Raw genomic sequence first — 24,187 nt, 5'->3', positions numbered from 1 at the left:
GCATCCATGTTGCTGCAAATGGTATTATTTTATCATTTTTTATAGATGAGTAGTATTCCATTGTATAAATATACCACAACTTCTTTATCCAGTCATCTGTCGATGGACATTTAGGTTGTTTCCATGTCTTGGCTGTTGTATATAGTGCTGCTGTGAACATTGGGGTGCATGTACCTTTTCGAATTGGAATTTTCTCTGGACATATGCCCAGGAATAGAATTGCTGGGTGATATGGTAAGTCTAGTTTTAGTTTTTTTTTAAGGAATCTCCGTACTGTTTTCCATAATGATTGCACCAAATTATATTCCCACCAGCAGTGTAGGAGGGTTCCCTTTTCTCCACACCCTCTCCAGCATTTACCGTTTGTGGACTTTGAATGATGGCCAATCTGACTGACTAGTTCTGATTTTATTTGTAAAACAGAGGACTTAGACACTAGATGTTAACTTAGCAGCAGATAAATCTGAAAATCAACTTATTTTTAGTTTCATTATAAAAAGAAATCTCCAGCCTTCCACATGGAAATTTTGTCTCCTCCGGTTTGAGGAAGAAAAATGAAGTCCCGCCCCCCTTTCGTCCCGCGTGTCCCTTTTAGCGGTCGTCGCTTTACCAGTAGTGCAAGCTGCTAGAACCGTACAGCACGGACTCCATGAGGTGGTGAGATATGCGTGCAGGAAGTCAGGGGGCTCTCTTGTTTTAATGAGAACTGATTTGTTTGCTTTGGAAAGACTCAAAGGTGAGGTGTTCTTTAAAAGCTGATTAGATATGAGTAAGACAACTGAAAAACTGGTGGATTAAAACAAAATTCATGCAGGATTTACAGTCAGATTGCCTTGCAGATTCTCTCTTTGCTTAAAAAAAAAAGCGAAAATAGGCATTTTGTAACTGACTAGTATTGATATGTTGTGGTGTCTGCGTGTGATGGAGAAAGGGGAGCTTCGACCAGGAGAGCAGTTCTTAACTGTAGACTCGCGTTTCGGGGAACCAGTTTACATTTCTATATTCTAAGCTAAATAAAATAGTTGTGTATCAGATCTGACTCATTTTTGAAGTAACTGACTTACTGCAGGTCTCAACTAGATCTCATACAATCAATCCTATGACAGGATTGTAGCAGGTTGCTAAAATGAATTTAATAATATAATTGAGACTGAATATCAAAATTAAAATTCAGTATTCGGGGAACAGTTAAATTTATAACAGTCATTTAATAGAGGTTTCTGGTGTCAATTTAAGGGGTACCCCATTTTATATATATATATATATATGTATATTCTTAAATTGTACATTTGTTAAGACCTGGCCCGGGCATAAATTTTATTTATCTACAGTCATCTGAGAAGTATCACTCAGGTTGCATATACTGCCTTGCTCTCATGCTTTTGTCTAAATCAGCATCTGAACCCACACGCTGCTTGCTCCTTCCCCATATTTTAGTGTTGAAATCCTGCACATCCTTTGAAAATCAAGCCCGGCGTCACCTTGCCTGCTTCCCTGGGTTCTCCGTGGGAAACTATGGTGGCATCATGAAGCTTGTTTGTTGCTAGTACGTTGGACTCTGACCTGCTGTTTGCCTTAGTGAGAGTTGGGCCCGGTCCTCTCATGTTCGAAATCACGTTTCAGACGATGCATCTGAGAGTGTACTGCGTTTCGCTGTATGTCTGCGTGAGGCACCAGATCTCCAGTTTTTCTGAGAGTCTGTCTTTAGCACTTTGCCCGAAGCCGTTTGAGAGAGCACACCCTGAACTACGGTGGAGCACACTGAGAACTTAGGTGTCAGGAGAGACAGCAAATAATGTCCAGGGCAAGCGCAAACACAGATCCATTTTCTGAGAAAAAAAGCACATTAATAATATTCTGCTGGTGAAGTGGCAGCCTGCACATATGGTGCGCCAAGTACTTTGGCAAAACATTTTGCTTAAACTTCGAGAGCCTTTCAGTTTTTGCCAGGGTATTTTAAAATGCTAGTATTAATTTATCATCATTTTCTGGGCTGGGGGGTGTGAGGGGCAGTCGCTTTAATGATAGTAACATAGAGAGGCTCTTGGCTGGGAAGGAGTGTTAGGAAGTACTGCAGTTTGTGTTAAAAGTGTACAGGTAGAAGTGAGTGAAAAGCTGGAAAATTCAGAAGCCTGCAGGGACGGAGAAGCTGATTTTAACTCTGAAATGTAATCCCCGTGTGTTTTGGCATTTAATTTTCTACAGTATTAGCCAGTTTTATGTGTTGGGTTTTGTGCGTTGTGTTGGTCACAATCTCCCAGTTAAACAGAGGGAAGCAGTCGTGCCTGCATTTGCAGGGCTGGCAGGTGTGACTAGTTTCTCCTTTATTATTGGGCCCCAAAAGCTGTCAAGAGCTTTCCGTAAACACGTTCTAAATCTGAAAGTATCTTTAAAAGTGAACTCCCCCCCTTTTCTTTAAAAGACAGGCTTTCCACTGGGCTGGTGTTTTTGCTGAACTACTGAGGGGCTCCCCAGGGAGAGATGCCCTGAGCCTGGTGTGGCCCAGCTGCCCTGCGGGCACAGTCTGGATTTGGTGGCCCTGCAAAGACTTCTTTACTAAGTGTGTAAAAAAGTGAATTCTGTGAACTTAAGATCACAGCCCAAGGGGACTTCTAGCATGAAGAAAAGGCAGAAGCTAGCTGAGGTCTAAGAGGCTTGTTTAGGAAAAAAAAAATGAGGTGTTGGACAGTTAGACAGAGCCACCAGGTTTTTAGCATCAATTAATAGTTCTGAGTCACTCAGGTCTTGAGTCCAGAAAGTAACTATTTCCAACTCACTGTCGTTAAACATGCAGTTGCTAGCTTCTGTTTTCTTGATTGTTAATTTTCAGTCTGTATGTTTTGGGTGCTTGGCTAAGGATTTTGTTAAAACATCTTTTCTGGTTTGCGTTCTCATTTCCTGCAAATTCTGACTCTGCTTCAGAGGTAGATACTTAGAATTAACTTACTTTTTCCTATTTACCCTTGTTTAAGAGCGGTGATGTAATGTATCTTTTATTTGATCATGAAAATCTGTAATTCATGTAATTTATTCAGAAGCAAAGGTGGCTTTTTAAGTTTCCACATGCTTAGAATCGAAAGCTTTGCGTGGTCTCTCCACATAGATCAAACTTAAAAGCATACGGGCATCTTAGAGATTAAGTACAATGTGTGCATTTAATTTTGAAACTGGGGAAATATTTAAGTTACTGTCTTGATGAAGGCTACAGCTATTACAACATTAAGTTCTCATTGAGCTGAAGGCATCTATCAATGCTAAATGATCGCTGCTGTAGCTCGCTGTATTGTTTTTCTGGGCTGTTTAATTCACCGTAGGTAAATCTCAATACTTCCAAGAATGTGAGGAAAAATTGCAAACACTGTAACCTCAAGATCAGTGACAGTGCACACTTCCTACAGTGTGGCATTTGCTACTTCGGAGAGCAGATCACAGAATCAAGCTCCTGGGGACGCAAGGGGAGGTCGTCACTCGTTTGAAGACTGAGTCTGTTTCAGATGCTGGAGAGAGCTTGCCCTGCAAACACGTGGATCTCGTAATTTACGGTGGAATAGGACAACAAAGAAGAGTGAAGATGGGGGAAACCAAAGACACCGCAAAGAGAATGAATGAAGAGGGAGTGAGAGGAGGAGGAAGGAAATCTTGAACTCCAGATATTAAGCCTTCAGACAGGGACACCTAGAGAGAAAAATATTAATTGAAGTTAAAATTGCAGTGATGGGCTGGAAAGTGGGAAGGGATGGCTAGGTGGGACTCGGGATTTTTAGGGCAGTGAAGGTATTCTGGGTGATACTGGGTGGTGGACACATGACGTCTTGGGTTTGTCAAAACCCATAGAACTTTTTAATTCAGATCCTTTGCCCAGTTTTGCTTTGCCAGTTGCGTTGGCTTTTTCTTATTGAGTGGTAAGGGATCTTTATGTGCTGTGAACACACACCCCCCCCCAGGCGTGTGATTTGTAACTGTTTTCTCTCGTTCTGTGAGTTGTCTTCTCACCTTCCTGATGGTCTCCCTTGAAGCATAGAACTGTCCAATTTTCAGAGTCCAATTTATCTTTTTCTTTTGTGTCCCTTGTTTGTGGTGTCATATCTCAGAAACTAGTACCTACCCCAGGGTCAGAAAAATGTGCTCCAGGATTTTTTTCTAGGTGTTCTGTAGATTTTGCTCTTAAAGTGAGGATTATCATCCATTTGGAGTTCATCTCTGTACATAGCGTAAGGTAGGTGTCCAGCTCCGTGCTTTTGCGTGTGGATATCCACGGGAACCCGCACTCTCTATTGAAAAGACTGCTTTCTCCCTCACTGGATTGTCTTGGGACCCCGCTGAAAATCAGTTGACCACAAATGAGCGGGCTCATGTCTGCATTCTCAGTTGTGTTCTATTGATCTCTACGTCTTAACCTCAGAATTCTTTGAGTAAAAACAGTGAGACAGTTAGCTTAGTCGCATCACTCATTCCACGTGGAAACCAGAGGCTGGGAAACCTGCTGTGACCCTGACTGGGGGTGCTCTGCCACGTTTCCTTTGAGCGAGACTTGGACCGTCCAGTCCTTTGCAGTTGTTATTCTTACTTTTTTTTTTTTTTTAAACTCGCTCTGCTCACAGCAGTCACTTTTTTTCCTGCACACTCAGAAGAGGGAACCCACAAAGCTGTGGGGCGCCTCGGATCATACTGCACACACACTTAATGCACACGCACGCATGCGCACGCGCACGCGCAGGGAGGGGAAAGGGTTGCTGAGTTTCCTTTTACTCTTTCGTATGTTGCTGTTCCCGGATTCACCGAGTGCAGCACAGGGGCTCTGTCCCAGCTGTGCCCTGAAGTCTGGCCCTCAACACACTTTTAGAAACATTTTCATGAGACCGCTGAATCACAAGTTACCTTGATTTAAGGGCAAGAAATAAGAGCATTCTGAACAAAACAGAAACCTTTTTTGAACCCAAGTTCAGACTGGTTTCTTTGTTCCCTGGAGACATTTTTTACACCTGAAATGCCTACTTAAAGCATACTTCCGCTTGAATGTGTTTTAAACGTCCTCCAGACACCCATGCTTTACTACCTGTGATCTAACTTTCTGAAACCCCTGTGACCTTATAAACAAAGAGGTCTCTCGAGAGCCAAACTGGGAATCCACATTTTTCAGAGAGCTGAGAGATTTTTTCCAAAAAGTTGAAAGAGCTCTCAGGCATCCACGTCCCAGGAGGAAGGACCGTGCCGTGTCCCAGAGCTAGACACGGAGTGCACGTGTCGCGCCGTGAAGTGTGTCGTCCCCGTGAACGCGCATGGGCTGCAGCTTCAGGGAGCAGGCGTGTGCAGGGACTTGGCTTGTGGGTGGAATGTTAGCTTAGAATGAGTGGATGGTGACACACTGCTCTTCAAAGTTAAAGTCTGCATCATTTTGTCCTCTCAAACTTAACACGTCCAGGACAGCTGTTGAATCTTTCTTCTCAGAACCCACCCTGTTAGAGGTCATTGCAGGATACTGAACATGATTCCCTGTGCTGCACAGAAAAAACTCTTTAAAATCTGTTTTTATATGTAGTGGCTAACATTCGTATGTCAACAAAAAAACTCCCCCACACAAAAATAAATGCAAATTGAAGAATCCCAGAAAAGACCAAAAAAAGAAAAACCCCACTCTAGCTGCTCTGGCCCCTCCCCTCCGGGGGCCCCCTGGCCAGTCTCTCAGCCTCTTCGCACCTCTCTCCCAGTGACTTCCTGAGCCCCAGCCGAATTGCCCTCTGTCTTCTCAACAGACTAAACTCTCCTTCCTCTCAAACTGGGCTGTTCCATTCCCCTTCAAAAGGCTGATGGTTCTCCCCTCCAGCCCCCACCACCGTTTGTGTGTTTAACTTCCATGTTTTCTGTGTCTCCCTCTGGGCCAGAATCGCCCGAGGGGCCAGGGATCTTCTCTCCCCCTAAATCTCCAGCACCTGGAGGAGAACCTCGTACCCAGTGGTGCTCCAGGGATGTGTCCAGCACATGGTCAAGCAGTATGTGGTGAGTTACACCCAAATGTCGAGCCCCCGCGGGGTCTGCGGGGATGAGCGTCTGTGTGGAGCTGGGCTGGAAGGACCACCTAAACCTCACCTCCCGGGGCCCACTTACTCAGCCTCAACCATGGGGACGCGGTGAAGGGGAGAGCTGTTGCAGTTTTGTTGGCTGTTGGTTTACACTGGGCTCTGAGCCCCAGGAAAGTAAACGTCATAACAGCTTTGCCTCGACTCGGATGGCCTGTGACCTCGATCCAGACCTGGTTGTCGGGGGGACGCGCTTTGTCTAAATGAGGCTTCGCGTTGTTCTGAGTTAGACTGTGACTCGAGTCTCGTTGCTAGTGAGCTGACGCAGGGTTCTTTCCTTAGGTAGCAAATTAAAAATGACAGTGTGAACGAGAGCGCTGACCCTGCCCGTCCAAAAAACCCTTGAGGCCGGGGACGCATCTGGATGGTTTTTTGGTGTTTTTGTTTGTTAACGCCTCCCTCTCTAGTAAACATTCCAGCTTTAAAATGCTGACGTCTCTGATTTTCATGGATCTGTTTCCCAGCACCAGTAATGTGGGACTTTGTAATATTACATAAATTTCCAGAAAGTTCAAATGCCGGGATGCTAATGACTCATGAGAGGAATCAGGTGTTGAGGAAGAGACAGGCTGTGTCTGTAGTGGGGAGAGGGGGAGAGGGGGAGAGCGAGAGGGAGGGAGCAAGCAGGAGGAGCCAGACTTCACCTTCACTTGCAGAACTGCAGGCAGGCTGTTTGTTTCCTGGGTCATCTGTTTGATTCTTTTTCTTTAGCAATTACTGACCTGATTATAGTGTGTTAGTTATACCCCCAAGTCACTGATGAGGATCGTTTCCAATTTTTTGGAAACACTGAAGGGTAGAATTATGATCACGTTTACTTTTTATTTCATCATTTTGTTTTCAGTTTGCCCTATGAATTTTGTTAGAGTTAAGCACTTTTTTGATAGTTAAAGGCCTTAAGGGGTGAGTTGAATCAAGAGTTGCACAAAATGTTAGCCATTGCCTCCTCTAAAAGAAAGATACCATAATTATATTAACTTAACTGAGAGGCAGCAGCTTTCCTGGGCTTTTCCCTCTTAATTATATAAGCGATGCCAAGTGGGATGTAATAATATGATTTTAAGTTGATAATTAGTGTGTGGAAGGCAGTTGGCAATGAGACGCACAGCAACGTCAGTGGCACAGAAAAACCTAAGCATGGTCCAAGTGTCGATACAGACGTGAAACCAATACCAGGAAGTCAGTAATTCAGTAGAGTGTTTTTTGGGAAATACAGTCAGTTACTTTAAAATTTTTAGTCAAAATAAAACATGTAGTTTGCCTAAAACTTATAAATCACAGCACGTGGAAGCATGGGATGTGTGTGTAGGTACAGATGTGTATTCATGGACAGTATGTGTATGCTTACATTCCAGTGAAAATGATCATCCTTACCCCTACTTGGACTTCTCTTGTAGCTGTAATTCTTAAAGAAAATCTCCTTTAGACGATTCTCCTAGAAATTGTCTTTATATCAGTAACTAACATGCTTGTACCTTGGGTTGGTGTGTGCATTTCAGACCTAACCCCTGACTTCCTGTCTTGGTGGGGAAGGGGCCTCCTCCCACCGAGCCTGCCCCGACCCCTCCAACTTCCATCATAGTCTCATCTATCATTTTAATTAATGCTCAGAACCCTGTTAACTTCCTTAAAATTATGTAAATAGTGTTTGCTCCAGAGCCAAGAAGTATGTTAGGACTACTTTTCCTTCCTTGCTCTGTGTGTCCTATAGATTCTAAAAGCTGCCCTTTTTGTGTCTTGCCCTAACTGAATTCCACATTCTTCTGAAGCTCTGCCGAATACTCTCCAGCTGTTCCATCGTATGTGTTTTCTTTTATCTTCCTGTCCGCCTCCCCCTCCCTCTGAAGCCCTGGTCCTCCAGGCTCCATCTAGATTGCTGGTGCTTGAGACAGCAGCCCGCTTCCTTCTGCTGTGGAAATTTGTTTCATGAACCCCTTATCTTCTTTATTCTCAACTCCTTCACTCGTGTCCCTTATGCACGTACATCGGTAGGTTCTTGAGAAGTGTTACATAGGTAGTGTATTTCCATGGCACTGGATAGCCAAAAAATATCTTTGTTCTTTGATTGTATTTAGCTGGTAGATTGTCTGGGTATAAAATCCTAGGCTGAATTCTTTGTCTCTCAGAATGCTGTTTGTCCTTTAACTTCCTTCTCATCGACTGGAGAGAAACTCACTGTAATTCTGATTCCCAGTCCTTTGTATTCAGACTCCAGAGTATTTCTCTGCCTTCTCTTTATGTTCAGTATTCTGAAATTTACAAAAACGTGTGTGTATCTTCTTCCGTTTATGTGCCTTTTCAACCTAGAGATTGGTTTTCTTTTGTCTGGGAGATTTTCTTATTTTATTGACATGTCCTCCATCTTCTGCATTTTGTCTCTACTACAGCTTAGTCATATACTGACCTTCTGGATTTATCTCCCAAGCTGCTTATATTTTTGAAATTTTGCTCTATCTTATTCTTTGCCCTGTTGAAGATTCCTTGACTTATCTGCCAACCCCATTATTGAGGCTTTTGAAAATGTTAATCTTTTTCTTTCTCTTTAATTTGCAAGTGCTTTATTTTCTTTCTTTTCCCCCTACTTTCATAGTAGCATTCTGCTCTTAGTTTATGGATGTAATATCTTCTCCTGTCTCTTTGAAGATATGAAATAAAATTTATTTGAAATTTTCTTTTGTTCCCTTATTTATCTCCATTTTATCTAGGGTTTTTTTTTTTCTGTTTTTGAAAGCTCTTCTTAGAAGCTCCAATATGTGGTTTTGTACTTTCTTTAATTAGCTCTTTTGTTTCTTATTTGCATATTTTAACATTCGTGTAATAATGTAAACACTGAAACACTAAGTTAATACATTTCAGATGATAATAAAAGTAATATGTGCTCATGGTAATTTGGCCCTGAGATGAAAGGTGACAGCATTTTCCATCGTTTATCACATTTATTTTCCTCTCCTGAAAGAACTTTCCAAAAAGTTATGAAAATAACAGAGCACGAACTTCTTAGCAGCTCTGGATAATGACAAGCACTCGCCTGTTCGTTCACATCCTGTTGTGAAAAAGAACGTGACATGGTGCAGGTGTAAAGAACACATCGTTATTACCGTGTACGCGCACGCCTGCTTGGGGGGGAGTCAGGAGGACTTTCTCTGGGATGAATCCTGGAACTTTACCCAGATGTGAATGATCGATTGGGTTATGCATAATATTCAGGTTAAATTGTGTATTAGCTTATTTGATGGAGGTCTCAGAGTGACAAGAATCTGCGGCAAGAAGGGGCGTTATGAGAGCATAGCTCCTCGTAAAACACACCGCGTGCTGTAGTTAGTGCCTTTGGCAGCCGCTGACACTCTGCCCACGTTAGCATTCTAGGGCTTTAGCGAGATTGACGAATGCTTCTGCTGGTGGTGGTGTTTTTTCTTTTTGGTGGGGGGTGGTAATTAGATTTTTAAAATTTATTTATTTTTAATGGAGGTACTGGGGATTGAACCCAGGACCTCGTGCATGCTAAGCATGCACTTTACCACTGCTCTGTAGCCTCCCCCTCTGCTGGTTGTTAAACTGTTACTCTGAAATCATAAATACATACACTTAAAATAGACATGTTGCTCTAGAAATGCCTCAAAATTATTTTAAATAAATTATGTTCTAAGTATTAATAATGCCATAATTAAACATAAAGCAATAAAATGCCGTCATAGTAGCTTGGTTGCTACAAATTTATTGAGTAAATATTATTCCTTCTGAAAATAAAAACTGAGAGCAAAAAAAGGGGGAAGAGAAAGGAGAAAGTGTTCAGAGATGGTTTTCCTTGGAAAACTCTAAGCCTAATTCACCAGCTTCCCTCTGCCCTTTACTGACAACCTCGTAAGGCCTGGTACAGGTGTATGGCATGGACCAAGAGGTGATGCTTCTGGTGGTACCTCCCGTTTTAATTTTTCAGAGATCTCGTAATCAACACCTGCGGAAGCATCTCCCAGTGTGGGGCCTTTGAGAAAGCTGTGCTTCTGAGAGCCCACAGCTGAGAGCTGGAAACTTTGAACACAACAGCTGGGACAGAGGGCAGTTTGTAGGTACTTCTACAGAGTGGGCCATGGTTTTAGCTTTGAAATTTGAAGTCAGAACTTTTTTTTTTTGTTTTATTTCGTTTTGTTTTAATTTTAAAATATTTTTATTGAAGTATAGTTAATTTATAATGTGTTAGTTTCAGGTGTACAGCGAAATAATTCTTTTCCGTTATAGGTCTTTCTTGTTAATGAAGTATAGTCAGTTACGCGGGCAGTTTCTGGTGCACAGCATCGTGTCCCCGTCATGCATATACATGCATGTATTTGTTTTCATATTCTTTTTCATTAAAGGTTATTACAAGATACTGAATATGCTTTCCTGTGCTATACAGAATAAATTTGGTTTTTTATCTATTTTTATATGTATTTATCTATGTATATCAAATTTATCCCTTCCCACCCCTTTTCCTCCCAGTAACCGTAAGATTGGTTACTATGTTTGCAAGTCTGTTTCTGTTTTGTAGATGAGTTCATCAGTGTCCTTTTTTTTTTTTTTTTTTTTTTTTTTAAGATTCTGTGTATGAGTGATATACGGTATTTCTCTTTCTCTTTCTGGCTTACTTCACTTAAACTGATTATCTCCGGGTCCATCCATGTTGCTGCAGATGGCATTATTTTTTTTTTTCTTTTTATTGCTGAGTAATATTTCATTGTATAAATATATTTTTTATTTAACTAACTAGTTAAAAAGGGAAAGGAGGTGTTACCCATTAGATCATATGAAGTCGTTTAAAACTTGAATGAGCTAAATCTGCCACTCTAAGATTTGGAAGAAGACTTAAAGCATGTAAGACAGGATGACTGTATCATCTGAGCACAGACTTAGAGAACTTCAGGTACAGAGAATGTGATGTGAGTCAGGCTGCCCTGTGTGAGAAGAAGAAACTACTTTATCAAACAAAATATGCTAGCAATTGTGTATTAAAAATGAAAAATATTTTTATTTTCCCCAAATCTTTCTGAGGGATATCAGGTGAAAAGGGTGTGTCTCTATGAAAATGTAGCAGGAATCATTAGAAGTTATTTAAAACTTTTTGGTATAGGCTTCAGATATACTTCCTAGACATTAAGAGAGTGAATTATTCTGGTGAACAGTTGACCAGTTCTTTCTCAAGTCAGTGGTTTCTGATTCTTTGCTTTCTGGAAACTTTGCAAAGGACCTGATCAAGATGTTAGCAGATAGGTGATTTTAAAGAACTTGACTAGTAGAACACTGTATTGTCTTTTGGTACATGGCTCAGAGGTCCAAAGTACTGATGGATATTGCCCTAATAAAACTTAACATTCTCATTTATTATGTGAACTAGATTTCTAAGGACTCAGACCTATAGAAATGAGCAGTAGGAATAGAAATGAAGTTGAACCCTGTCAGGTAAAATATCCTTTCTCAGTTACATGAATGAATAGACTGGGGGAGGACTTTGCTCCATCTATATCATTAAAAGGTACATTTCCAACAAAACTGTATTATATTTTATTTATTATTTAATAGTTATCAAAAATTATAATTTTCATCAATTAAATGCCACTAATATCTGTAATGAAAACTCAGTACAGAAGAACTTTTTAAACATAGAACCCCATAGCCACAGAGAATTAAAAGAAATTCATTTTTAATTTCTTTTCTTTATTATTTTTTTGAAGCATGGTAGGGTAATCAGTAAAGGACTCTTGAACAAAAATGCATTAAATTAGTGTTAAATGGGTCAAGTGGAATGGAAAACAAGTTACAGACAAAAAGGAACAGTGTAGAATTTCTAACTCTTAAAAAGTATTTGTTCCTATATCTCTTAAAGTGGGTTGTGATGAGCATCAGCTGGTGGTACTTAGAATCCAGTGGCCACATTAAAAGGTGTAAATGATCTAAATTTATTTTAAGGTGTTGATATTTACAATATGCCAGAAATTATGTCCTTTACAACTGCCTGAACTTATCATTAAAACATTTACGTTATCTTGAGATATATTGAGACCAAAGTAATCTACAGACTCAGTGCAATCCCTGTCAAAATGCCAGTGATGTTTTTTGGCAGAAGTAGAAAAACTCATCCTAAAATTTTTATGGAATCTTAAGGGACCTCAAATAGACAAAAGTCTTGAAAGGAAGAACAAAGTTGGAGGAATCATATTTCCTGATTTTAAAACTAGCTACAAAGCTGTAATAGTCAAAACAGCGTGGTACTGGCATAAAGACAGGCACATAAAGCAATGGAATATGGAACCTATAAATAAAGCCTTGCATATACAGCCAGATGATAAGAGTGCCAAGACCTTTAAATGGGGAAAGGACTGTTTTTTCAATAAATAATGCTAGGAAAACTGGGTATCCACGTGCAAAAGAAAATTAGGCATTTACCTTATACCATATAGAAAAATTAACTCAAAGTGGATCAAAGACTTAAATGGGAAAGCCAAAACTATATACGCTTAGAAGAAAACACGGGTGAAAGAATATTAGTGATTTCTTGGGTATGACACCAAAAGCACAGGCAACGAACTAAAATATAGATATATTGGACTTTTTCAAAATTAAAAATGTTGTGCATCAAAAAAATGCTATCAACAGAATGAAAAGCAACCCATAGTATGGGAGAAAGTATTTTCAAATCATGTATCTGATTGATAAGGGATTAATATCCAGAATATGTAACTCTTACAACTCAACAACAGCATAAAGAGAACCCAATGCAAAAACCAGTAAAGGACTTGAATAGACATTTCTCCAGAGAAGATGCTCAGCATTTCTCACCATGAGGGAAATGCAGATCAGAACCACAATGAAATACCAGTTCTCACAATTTGCACCCATTAAGATGACTGCTAAAAACAACAACAACAACAACACACACACACACACAGGAAATAACAAGTATTGGTGAGGATATGGAGAAATTGGAAGACTTGTGCCTTGCTGGTGGGAAAGTGAAATGGTGCAGCTGTTGTGGGAATCAGTATCAAACTTACTCAAAAAGTTGAACGTAAAATTACCATGTAATCCAGCAATCCCACTTCTGTGTATACACCCAAAAGCTCAAAAGCATGGACTTGAACAGATACTTGGACGTCAGTGTTCATAGGAGCATTATTCACGTTATGCAAAAGGTGGAAACAATCCAGGTGTCCATCGATGGATGAATAGATAAGCAAAGTGTGCTCTACACCTACAGTGAAATATTATTCAGCCTTGAAAAGGACTGAAATTCTGATCATTGCTACAACATGGATGAACCTTGAAAACATTATGCTAAGAGGTATAAGGCAGACACAAAAGGACAGATATTGCATGATTCCACTTATGTTGAGTAACTGGAATAGTTAAATTCATATAGACAAAGTGGAAGGGTGGTTGCCAAGGACTGGAGGGAGGAGAGAATGGACAGTGATTATTTGTGGGAACTGTTTCAGGTTGGAATGATGAAAAAGTTCTGTAGGTGGAGAGTAACATTTTACAACAATATCAAGGTACCTACTGCCACTGAATTGTACACTTAAAAAGGGTTAAAATGGTAAATTTCACATTGTGTGTATTTAACCACCATAAACTATATATTTATTGAGATAGTTTTTCAGATCTGTAGATACGTAGTTTTCAGATTTCTCCAAGGCAGTATGTGCATCGTGGTTCACATGCTTGAAGAACAGCTGTCTAATGTCCTTCGCAGCCTGATTCCGGGCCTCTCATCTCACTTCATTTCCCTTCTTCTGGCCACCTGGAAATTCATGTCTGCTACAGTTACATACAAGTCATTCCTCTGCCCTTAACGGCCCTCTCCCCCAGGACTTGATGATGGAATCTGATACTTCGAGACCCAGCCAAGTGCCTGCCACCTTTGAAAAGGCTATGGTGACTCCTGTAGACAGAACCCATTTCCTGAAGGCCTTTTCCATACTTCTGATTCATCCCAAACTTGTCCCCAACCAGACTGCGGTCCTGAAGGGCAAGGATGCTTCACCTTTGTGATGGCTACACATAGCACAGGGCATAATTTGAAGCACGGTCTTAGTAAATACTTCCATAACTGAATTTTTAAAAATAAGTATGATTCTTTTCTTACAATCCTCCTCTGACAGAGTAGACACACTTTTCCCTCTACTTTCCAGAGGAAGTAAATAAGGAAAAGAAATCTCACACCTTATCCAGGGTACAGGCATCAGGTGGCCAGCGGGGATGGAGGGACAGCATCAAAATTTGGTTGCCTTCTTACAGCCCCGGTCTGTGGAGCCAGGCAGTAAGTCTTACTGTCCATATGTTAAGAGCATTACTTTATTTGTTATAAAACACGTGTTCTCAAATATTTGCCATAGGTCCTCTCTGTAAATGAAATGATCTTATCCATATTCCTGCTACCCCTTCTGTAATAAACCCCCTGCCACTGTTCCAACACCAGGAGGTTGGAAACAACTGTATCATTAATGGACGAGAACTAACCAGTGGCCCCCAGATGAAAGTCTCATTATTTCATTACTAGTCTCCGGAGCTGTTTGGTCTCCTGACACTGAAGCACAGGATTTGGGCTGAGAGTCTAAGCCTTGAACTATTAAAAAATGTTAGTAGTCCTTGACAAAATTTGGAGCAATTACATTCTATTGTGCCAAGAATTCCTTATTAAAAATCAGTGTAATTATGCACACTCCATCTGGTTAAAATTATGGTCTTTTATGGGAAGGAAACCCGACTTTGTATTTACCTGATGTCCCATAGGATAAGCATGTCATTTTGCAGAAACGGATGTATTTTTGTAGCACTGAAAAATTAAGGAAACTTTGAAAGTATTTACCAGATTTCCCTTTACTATCTTTTGTGACTTTTGAGCTCTAAGATTCAACTTCTTGCATCATTTGGGATTTTAATGGAAAAGAAAATGTTAAACTAAAGTAAGAAAATTTATATGTGCACATCATATGCTACATCTATAGGCAAGGAACAATTTCTGTTTTATACTTAGGACATTCTAATCCCTATAGACATAACTTAGAGTGTCATCTTAGTATTAATTTGTTTTTTATTCAGAGAATTTGGATAATGAAAGGTGAGAGGCTTACTTTTGATTGTCTGCTGGTATACCGATCTTTCTCAAACTCTTCCAAAAGACTGAAGAGGAGGGGACTCTCCCAAACTCATTCCATGAAGCCACCATCACCCTGATACCAAAACCAAAGATGATACCAAAACCAAAGACACTACCAAAAAAGAGAATTACAGACCAATATCTTTGATGAACACAGATGCAAAAGTTCTCAACAAAATATTAGCAAATCAAATCCAGCAACACGTGAAAAAGATTATACAACACACTCAAGTTGGATTCATCCCAGGAGCACAAGGATGGTTCAACATACACACCTTAACATGCTCTACCACATCAGCAAAAGTAAGGACAGAAATCACATGACCATCTCAATAGATGCAGAAAAACCATTTGATAAAATTCAACACCCATTTGTGATAAAAACTCTTCCCAAAATGGGTAGAGAGGGAACATAGCTTGACATAATAAAAGCTATTTATGACAAACCCACAGCCAACATAATACTCAATAGTGTTGGTCTGCTGGGTCAGTTTCAGCCATATTAGCGAAAGATCGTGTATTTCAGCTCAAAATATTGCGGGAAAATCTTTTTGAAATCAGAGTAATTGCATTTTGTTTTGTGAAATGAGTAAGATGTTTGTGGCTTGTCTTTCAAAACAGTTTGTATCTTAAACTAAAAAGGAGCCTTTTTAGCTTCCTTCCACAACATTACAGGCTTAAGATTTAGATCATTTTGTTAATACATTTTTTGAGCTTCTAATGTGCTTATAGTTGTGAAGTTATTTTGTCCTGTTACAATCATAAACTGTCAGCAGCATGGTTAGCAGCCATGAATATTGACTTGATGCTGAGTCGCCTGAACTTCGATGTTTTTAAAAATTACTTGTTTGCTATGTCGGGTCTGCTGTTCACAACTACAGCAGTCTACCATTAAACACCTGTTGGGTGGCAGCCATGATGTCATCCATCACCCCTGTGCCCTGGTTTCCTCCCTTGTGAGTTGCAGCTCATGCCTGTTTGTTGGGATTGCGCTGAGGTTTACATGAGATAATCCATTTAGAGTCACTGGAAGGTTCTGTGCAGAGGAAGCATTAAATGTATGTTCCCTTTTGTAGTTATCATCGAAAACAACACCAGTTCTGCAATGTTTTTTTTTTTCCCCCATTTGTTCCTTAAAAAAAAAAGCAGCAGCAGCGGCTTGGGGGATTAAGGAAGCTGCCCTGATCACGTGGCCATTCAGGGAGTGGAACTGGCTGGTGCAGCTTACAGGCGATGGGGTAGACAGGTAACAAGGGAACAGAGATTACAGGAGAGAAATGAACGTGGTGGAGCGACAGACAGTAACCAGGTCTTTTCTGTATAGTTCTTGAAAGGAGTGCTCATTCGTTATGTACTAGCAATGGATAAAGGAGAAACAGCTTCCCTTCATCTGTCTTTATTTCTGTGCTAATAGTCAGTACCTTCTGTTCCTTTCTTTGTAGTCCAAAAATACGTAAACATGTAGCATTTTTGTTGTAGCTTCACCAAAAACGGATTCTATACACATTACTCTGTAACTGGTTCTTGTCTGCTTGCCTTGAGAAACCCTTAGAAGTTTTGTGAGTGTGAGGCATTGGCTCCTAGCGCTGAGCCTGTCCGGGACCGACCCAGAAAGAGAAAACGCGAAACCTCCCGGGGATGGAGCAGCCCCTTTGTTACAGCAGTCTTCATTCAACTCTGGCCATTCAGGCCCTTGTTTATTGGATGAAACACACTTGCGGGGAAAGTTTCTAGGGTATCTTTCTCCTACTGTTGTTACTATTATTACTGTTGCTGGTTTTATTTCTGATAACCCTTGCTCTATAATCGCTTCCCTGATTTTTACCCCTTATTTCCTATCAACCTGCCGACCAACTTACCTGTTCATGTTGCCTTTTCTTCTGTCAGCCTCATACTGGTTCTTTGGCACTTATGCCTTCATTTACATCCATGTAGATTTTGCATTTGAAAACACAGACTTGCTGATTTCTCTGTCTAATAAGGAACCTGAACCCTGTTTTCCCCTATGCTTTTTGTTTTGTTTTGTTTTCCACTGTTAACAAAACTGCAACAAGATATGTTTTTTGGGGGGGTGGTTATTCGGTTTGTTTATTTATTGAAAGGGAGGTGCTGGGGATTGAACCCAGGACCTTGTGCATGCTAAGCATGCGTGCCACCACAGAGCTGTACCCTCCCCCCCAAGATACGTTTTTATATACAGGTGCTTTTATTTCTCAGAACTAAATTTCTAAAAATAGAATTTCTCAGTGACACGTGTGCTAATTTCTTACCCTACTCCATACTGCCAGATCAAATTCCGGAAAGATCGTAGCGCTCTGACTCTGGTTGCCAAGGGGGGCACGAAGGGATAGACTGGGAGTTCAAACTTTGTAGATACTGACAGGCATGTGTAGAATAGATCAACAAGATTATACTGTGTAGCACAGGGAAATATATACAAGAGCTGAACATGTATCTTTAATGCCAGTTACTCAGCGTAGACCTGACTGTCGCATCAGTAGATCCGGCTGTCGCAGCTACTTTAGTGAGAAGCCAGATGGCTGGTTTATTTAATTATCCTCTGTGGGGTGCCTTCCCACTGCAGTCGTCTGCCCTGAGTCTTGAGAGAGCAGAGGAAAGCGGGGAGCAGGTCCCCCTGTCCCTGATGAAGCCATCACCCAGGCATGTGGGCTGGCAGCTGAGGACCTGAGAGGCTGCAGGTATAGCATGCGGGGCAGCTGAACCTTGAGGCGGGAGCCTGTGCAATTAGCCAGGACGATTACTGAATTTTTGGCAGCGAGGCAGCAGTTAAAGCAAAGAAGGATCTTTTTCCAAGAAGGAAAAGCCATTTAATACGTGCGGGTCCGTTTGCTCAAAACAGCACTACATTTGAGCACCAGAAACCCTGGGAGCTTGGCAAGCCATCAGCGCTGGCCGCCCTTCATCCAGACCAGCATGTCTGCGGCCGTCCGGTAGAGCCTGGCTCTCGCTTTGCCTGCATCCATCTAATAGCGTCTCCAGTTAACAGGGAAGTAAAGGCAGAGGGATCTTTGCCCCCTTAGTCCAGAGGAGTAAAATCCAGCGGCTGTAAGCAAGGCCCGGCCCAAGAAACCGCACAGCAGAGGGGGCAGGCGTCTGTCTGCACCAAGGGCTGTAAGCTCCGAGCGGTGACCCTCCGAAAACGGCATGAATGTTTACAAACCGGGCAGGGCCTTCTTTTTTGTATATGAATTCGCATTTGTATATGACTAACCCGTGTGAAAGCCTGATTTTATAGTGTGTCAGGAAGCCATCGTGTACCTGTCTTGAGAATAAATAAAGTAAGAAAGAAGAACGTTTATATAAATATTTTAAAAAGCAGTGTGTTCTCATACTTTTTCCATTTCACCTATGGAGATCTTGCCAAAATAAAATCAAATCTGAGTGTTTACAATGTAAAAGAAAACCAGCCCGTGGATTTTGAAATTAGGAGATGGATTTTGTTTGTTTTGTGTATTTTGGTTTAAAATCTTTTTTTCTCTCCCAAATAAATATTTCCAGTGAAATAAACAGGTCTGATCATCTAATGATAGACTATTTGAATGAAGATTGAAATTGAATTAGAAATGTTGAAAATAAGCTTGTTTATGCTTTTCAAAAAGTTACAGCACCTGCACCTGATAAAAATTAGTACAAACATACCAGAAATCTTTGAAGAAACATGGGGTCCAGCCAGGGCCAACTTGGAGAAAATGAGAACACTGGCTGCTGAGAGGAAATGTCCCAACACCAGCTGATCAGGGATGTGACTGCAGGGAAGACTGAGGTCTGCGACGTGATGAGGCTGCTTGGAGAAAGGTTAATGCTGAGAACGAGATGCTTGACTTCGTAGGATTTTTCCTTCCTTATTGTGCATTTTTCAACAGCTTGAATGTCAAAGTGACATGAAATTCACTCTCAGTCTTCAAAGTGATTCCTCATAAATAATTTATGAAGACATATTTCTGGTTTGGGGATCTAATTTTGTCAAGTTCTGGATTCACTTCTGGTGCTATTACAGCCCCCGTAGAGTCGGGTCTCTGGTTCCCCAAGCGGGGTCTGGCCAGAGGGGAGTTCCTCAAAAAGAAGTGAAGGTTTCTGAACCCCACCCCGTTCACACAAACTATCACGGCTTCCTGCAGTGTGTCACATGGCGTGATTTTGCATATAATGAACATTACAACGTTCTAAGTTTTATCAGGTTGACGTAATGAATTTCTTCCTTTGGTCCAGGGTTTCTCAGTAGCGGCACTGGTGACATTTTGGACCAGATGATTCTTTGCTGTCAGGAGCTCTCCTGGGCATTGCAGGGCTCTTTGGCTTCTCCCTTCTAGTCACCAACAACACCCCCCAAACGATTTCCAGGCGTCGTCAAGTGTCTCAGAGGCAAAAGTCAACCCTGGTTGAGAATGACTGCTTGAAACCCTTATCTAAATAAAGCATGAACATGTTTTAAAAGTTGGCAGTATTACGAGGTAGAAGTGAGTCTCTGTGCTACCCCCAGAGAGCACGTCTGCTGCCTCGGGATAATGAACAGTAACCATTTCTCACCTGTCTTCCGGAAAGTTGCCACGCATATCCGAGTGTACACACCTGCTCGGCACAGTCATGACCATGAACATACAGCTTGATATTTGTCATTGTGAGAATGTGTCCAAGGGGGTTTTGTGTTACTGTGCTCACAGATCTGGATTGCTCTTTAACATCTGTATAGTGTCTCATTGCTGTGGGAGGACCGTATGCGTGTGACCAGCTACCAGTGTACGCATGGCCATTTCTCATCCTTCCAAATAACGCATGGTAGCTTCCTCGTATTTTCACGTTGAATACTGTGTGATTAGCTGTAAGATACAGAGTACGTTCCTACAAGTGGAATTTCTGGGTCAGAGGAAAAGTATATTAAACAGATTTGTGGCCAGTGCTATTACCATCGGGGTATGAAGGTAGCCATCCCTCAGGTTATCAAGCTTTTAAGTCCTTGGCACCTGTTGGGTAGAAAGTGGTGTCCCTGTGTGTGTGTGTGTGTGTGCGTGCGTGTGCACGTGTGTGTGTGTGTGTATGTGTTTCCTAATAAGTGAGGTCTCCTACACTCACACGTTGTTTTGCTTCTTGCCTATTTTCCTAACCATTTGTTGGACATTTTCTTTCTCATTTGTAAAGAATTTGTAAGGAAATTAGGCCTTTGTCTTCATAGGTGTTTCAAATATTATGTACTATTCTTTATTTTTGTTCAATTTTATTAATATTTTTCTCTATAGAAATGAACTGTTTCCGTATTTGCTTCTTCCTAAGTCAGGTTTCCGTCTGTCTTCCTGATGCTCTACCCTCTCCTGCTTCCCTCTCACCCCCTCCAGGTCTTCTCCGAATTATGTCTGGGGGATGGTTCCATCTCTAAAATAATTTTTTTCCTTGTCATGCATGTCCCTGGCCCTTCGCTCTGGACTTGATTTTATGTCAGTCTTGCCTAATCAGTTAGAATTAGGGTCACTTGAGGGCATGAATCATCTGCAATTTATTAATTTTTACATCCCATGTTACTGCAAAAGATGATCTGAGTGTGTTTCTTTCATATTATTGTGTTTTGCCCTTTGCCAAGTTGGTGGACATTTGATGAAGGATGGTCAGCATTTTGTGAGCTAAAAACACATGGGACCAACAGAGGCTTTTCTGTGGTTTTTTATTTTATTTTTTTAAATCTATTTGTAAGTCCTACAAAGATAAGTCATATTTATTGAGTCAACTTTATGGGAAAAAGAACATAAAACGGAGACCCTTCCAATCAGTGAGAAAGTGTTGACACAAAACATACTAGATGTGAATTAAACACAAACGGCTTCTCTGTAAATATGTGCAGGCAGCCGCTTAAAATTGATATGGGCCTTACGTATAAATTTTCCTTAAAATGTCGGTGTTTGTGATGCTGGGAATCTGTGTTTTATGAGAGAACAACTGCTCTGGCCCTTGGGCTCTCTCCTCAGCGGCTGCGTCCAGCTGGTGGTCCACGTCCCGCCACTCCTTTCACGGATGGAAACATTTAGGTCAACACTGATCTAAAACTTCATGAACTTCCTTCTCTTTCAGCTTTGGTTTGCCTTCGTAAATGGATTTTCCGGGCAGATTTTATTTGAACGTTGGTGCATCGGCCTGTACAACGTGGTAAGCTCTCCCCATCTCTCCCCGATGGTGTGCGGAGGTGCACTGTTTGTGTCTGGGAAGTGCATCTGTGTGCACGGCCGGCCCCACAAATACATCTTTAGAGCCTTGTTGCTGCTGCACATCCCAGAAGCCCAAACTCTCCACACATGGTTTCAATCATAGCAGATCATTCTTGAGTAACCCCATGAAATTATTAACCCATATATCTTGATAATAGACCCTTGTTACCTCCTTGCTAAATGCCTGGGCAACATTTCCATGTTTTTTAGCTCAAGAAAAAAATTCCCAAACCACGTTGAAATTCATTCCACTTCGTAATTTTATTTCTGAATTCTTAAACCTAAATACAAGTACACAGTGTGGAATCCGGTGTCCTTTTTGTCCTTCTTAAAAGCACACCCGTCCTTGTGGAAGAATGTTTTCTCCCCCCATGAGCGCTAACAAGGCGACTTCTGACCTCCGGCCCCCATGTCGAGTGGTGTTCAGCTTGTTTGGTAGTTTTCGTGATGTCAGAATTCTCCTTTTATCACTTGATGGCAATGAAGGCAAAAGCTGGAAACAAACGCAAACCATAGGCTAACATGACTAAGCTGGCCGGGAGGGCCGGGGGTGCAGCCTGGGGCCGGGAGACCCCAGCAGGGCACTTTTCTGGAGCCGCCCTGTCGCCTGGTTTTGGACCCTGACTCAGACACTGTGCCCTGGGGAGCTGATTCTCCGAGGCTGACATCGCAGGCAGGCACACGTGGGCATAGACCAGACATGCAGTGACACAAACCGTGGTGCTGTAAAGGCTTACCGTTTGTGTATACATCTGTGCTGGATACTCGTCATCCACCCACTCAGCTCCCTCCCTGTTTCGGTGGCCACTCCACCAGGCGCTGCGTTAAAATGCTGCGCAGCACACGTTGCTCCAGCCCTGCTTGGAGCCACAGGCTAGGAGGGTCCCGTGTGCAGACTAAGATGCTGCTGAACCAGGTTCCGATCTTGATTTTAGACAGAGTTGGTCAGTTCATAGCCGTGTTCCTTGCTGTAGAGGACACCAGCCGGGGCAGAGGACAGCTCAGAGGAGAGCACTCGCCTAGCCTGCGTGAGGTCCGGGGTTCCATCCCCAGCACCTCCATAAAATAAACAAATAAACCTAACTAGCTCCCAGGCTCAAAAAACAAACAAAACAGAAACAAATGAAAAGCTTTTTTAAAAAAAGCACACCAGCTCATTTGTTTGCTAATACTTACGCCCCAAAAGACAGGAGTGGCAGGTGGTGAGAGCAGGTTTGTCACCTGTGCTGGGGAAGCTGCTCTCACCACTGCCACCGGACAGGGGCTCGCCCCCCCCCCAACAGACTGTTAGCTTTGCGGGACTGAGAGCTGTCCCGAGTGGGTCAAAGTGCGGCGACCTTGTAGGGAAAAGTGCGCCGCCTGCTCCCCGGTGACTTGGTTCTGGAAAGGCCACCACGTGCCCACGCGTATCTGTAAAGGGGAGGCTGAGACCTTGGCAGCTCTGCCTTAGAGCTCAGGGCTAAATACATGCCTCCTGGTTACACAGGGAATGGATTTTAGCCCGCTTTTCATACTTAGGTGGGAGAGCTGGATTCTTTCCTTACCTCCCTGCAGTCTTGGGCAATTCAGATTAATCCACCAAACTCACATCAAGTGCCTACTGCACATAAGATGCTGATAGGCTGTAGGGTGATGTTGGTCCAGGTACGGGCGGTCCGCAGACCACTGGCATGAGAGTAACCAGGATTTCTGTGAAGATGCAGGTTCCTGAACACCAGCCCAACTTGGCAGAGAGTTTCTCAGAGATACTGAGAAACAAGACAGAATTCTAAACAAAATTTTCTAGGCGTTACCCACGTTAACGTGTAAGACCCATGGTGATCTTTGATCCCCAGGGTTGGGATAAGTTTAATGCCTCTGTGTCCTCCAGATGACAGAAAATATTGCAGCAGAGAAGGGAATTCCCAGGTGAAGTGGCCCTGTTGCCACGGATCCACGGTGCTGGTGTTGGAGTTGGCGACTGGTGGCAGAGAGTTGGGACGTCAAGTCAAGTGGAGTCAGAGGGTCACTGGCCGCCAGAGTCAGTCCCTGGAAGGGCCCAGCCTTTTGGGGGCATGGAAGTCTGCCCCGGGAAGTTGTCTCAGCAAGTTTTGTTTGAAATCAGTGGAAATTTAGAGAAAAGTTGCAAAAAGTGTACAAAGAACAATATTTCCAGATTCAGTTGTCTGCATTCAGCTGCATTCAGCCACCGTCTGCATTCTCTCTCCATACACGTGCACATGTGTGCAGGTGCACATGTACACACGCATGCACAAAATATTTATTTCTGAGCCGGCTGAGAGCAAGTTAAGACGTCATGGCTGTTTCTTCAAACTTTACATGGCTTGGTAAGACCAGTATAATGATCAAAAATCACACAACTTGCATGGATACAATACTGTTACCTAGTCCATGCCAGTCCGTATTCCAATTTTGCCATTACTCTAATAATAATGTCCTATTTAGCAATTTTAAGTAATGAATCAGTGCCATCCCATTAAATTCTTATTATATCCTTAGTCAAATTTCTACATCTTTTTTTTATGGGTAGAGTGAGACTTAAAGAAGCCACCAGTGAGAGAAGCTCCCATGATTACATGGGTTTCAGCTAAATGGTATCCATTTTTTTTAGTGAAGAGATAACTCTAATGTTTTTTAACCTGTTTCAGAAATTTTATCCTACTTAGTTTTAGCAAGCCAGAGTAACTTGAATGAGAGAACTGGGCCGGCCGCACTTGTAAAGGGAAATGTAAACATTCTAAACAAGGTATCAGCGAATAGGCTGCAGC

At 42.0% G+C, this 24,187-nt stretch overlaps 1 protein-coding gene across 2 annotated transcripts in view; it reads left to right on the top strand.

Moving 5' to 3' along the window:
* Positions 1–24,187, top strand: part of ATP8A2 (ATPase phospholipid transporting 8A2) — a 417,266-nt gene that overhangs the window by 261,790 nt on the left and 131,289 nt on the right. For both annotated transcript variants that reach the window (XM_031465780.2, XM_064493258.1), the window contains exon 28: positions 21,286–21,360. In XM_031465780.2, the coding sequence (XP_031321640.2) occupies positions 21,286–21,360 (75 nt within the window). The remainder of the gene's footprint in view (positions 1–21,285; positions 21,361–24,187) is intronic.

This window comes from Camelus dromedarius, chromosome 13 (genome assembly GCF_036321535.1).
Source record: "Camelus dromedarius isolate mCamDro1 chromosome 13, mCamDro1.pat, whole genome shotgun sequence".
Lineage (NCBI taxonomy): Eukaryota > Metazoa > Chordata > Mammalia > Artiodactyla > Camelidae > Camelus > Camelus dromedarius.
The sequence above is the reverse complement of the archived record's forward strand: the minus strand, read 5'-3'. Positions and strand labels throughout refer to the sequence as shown.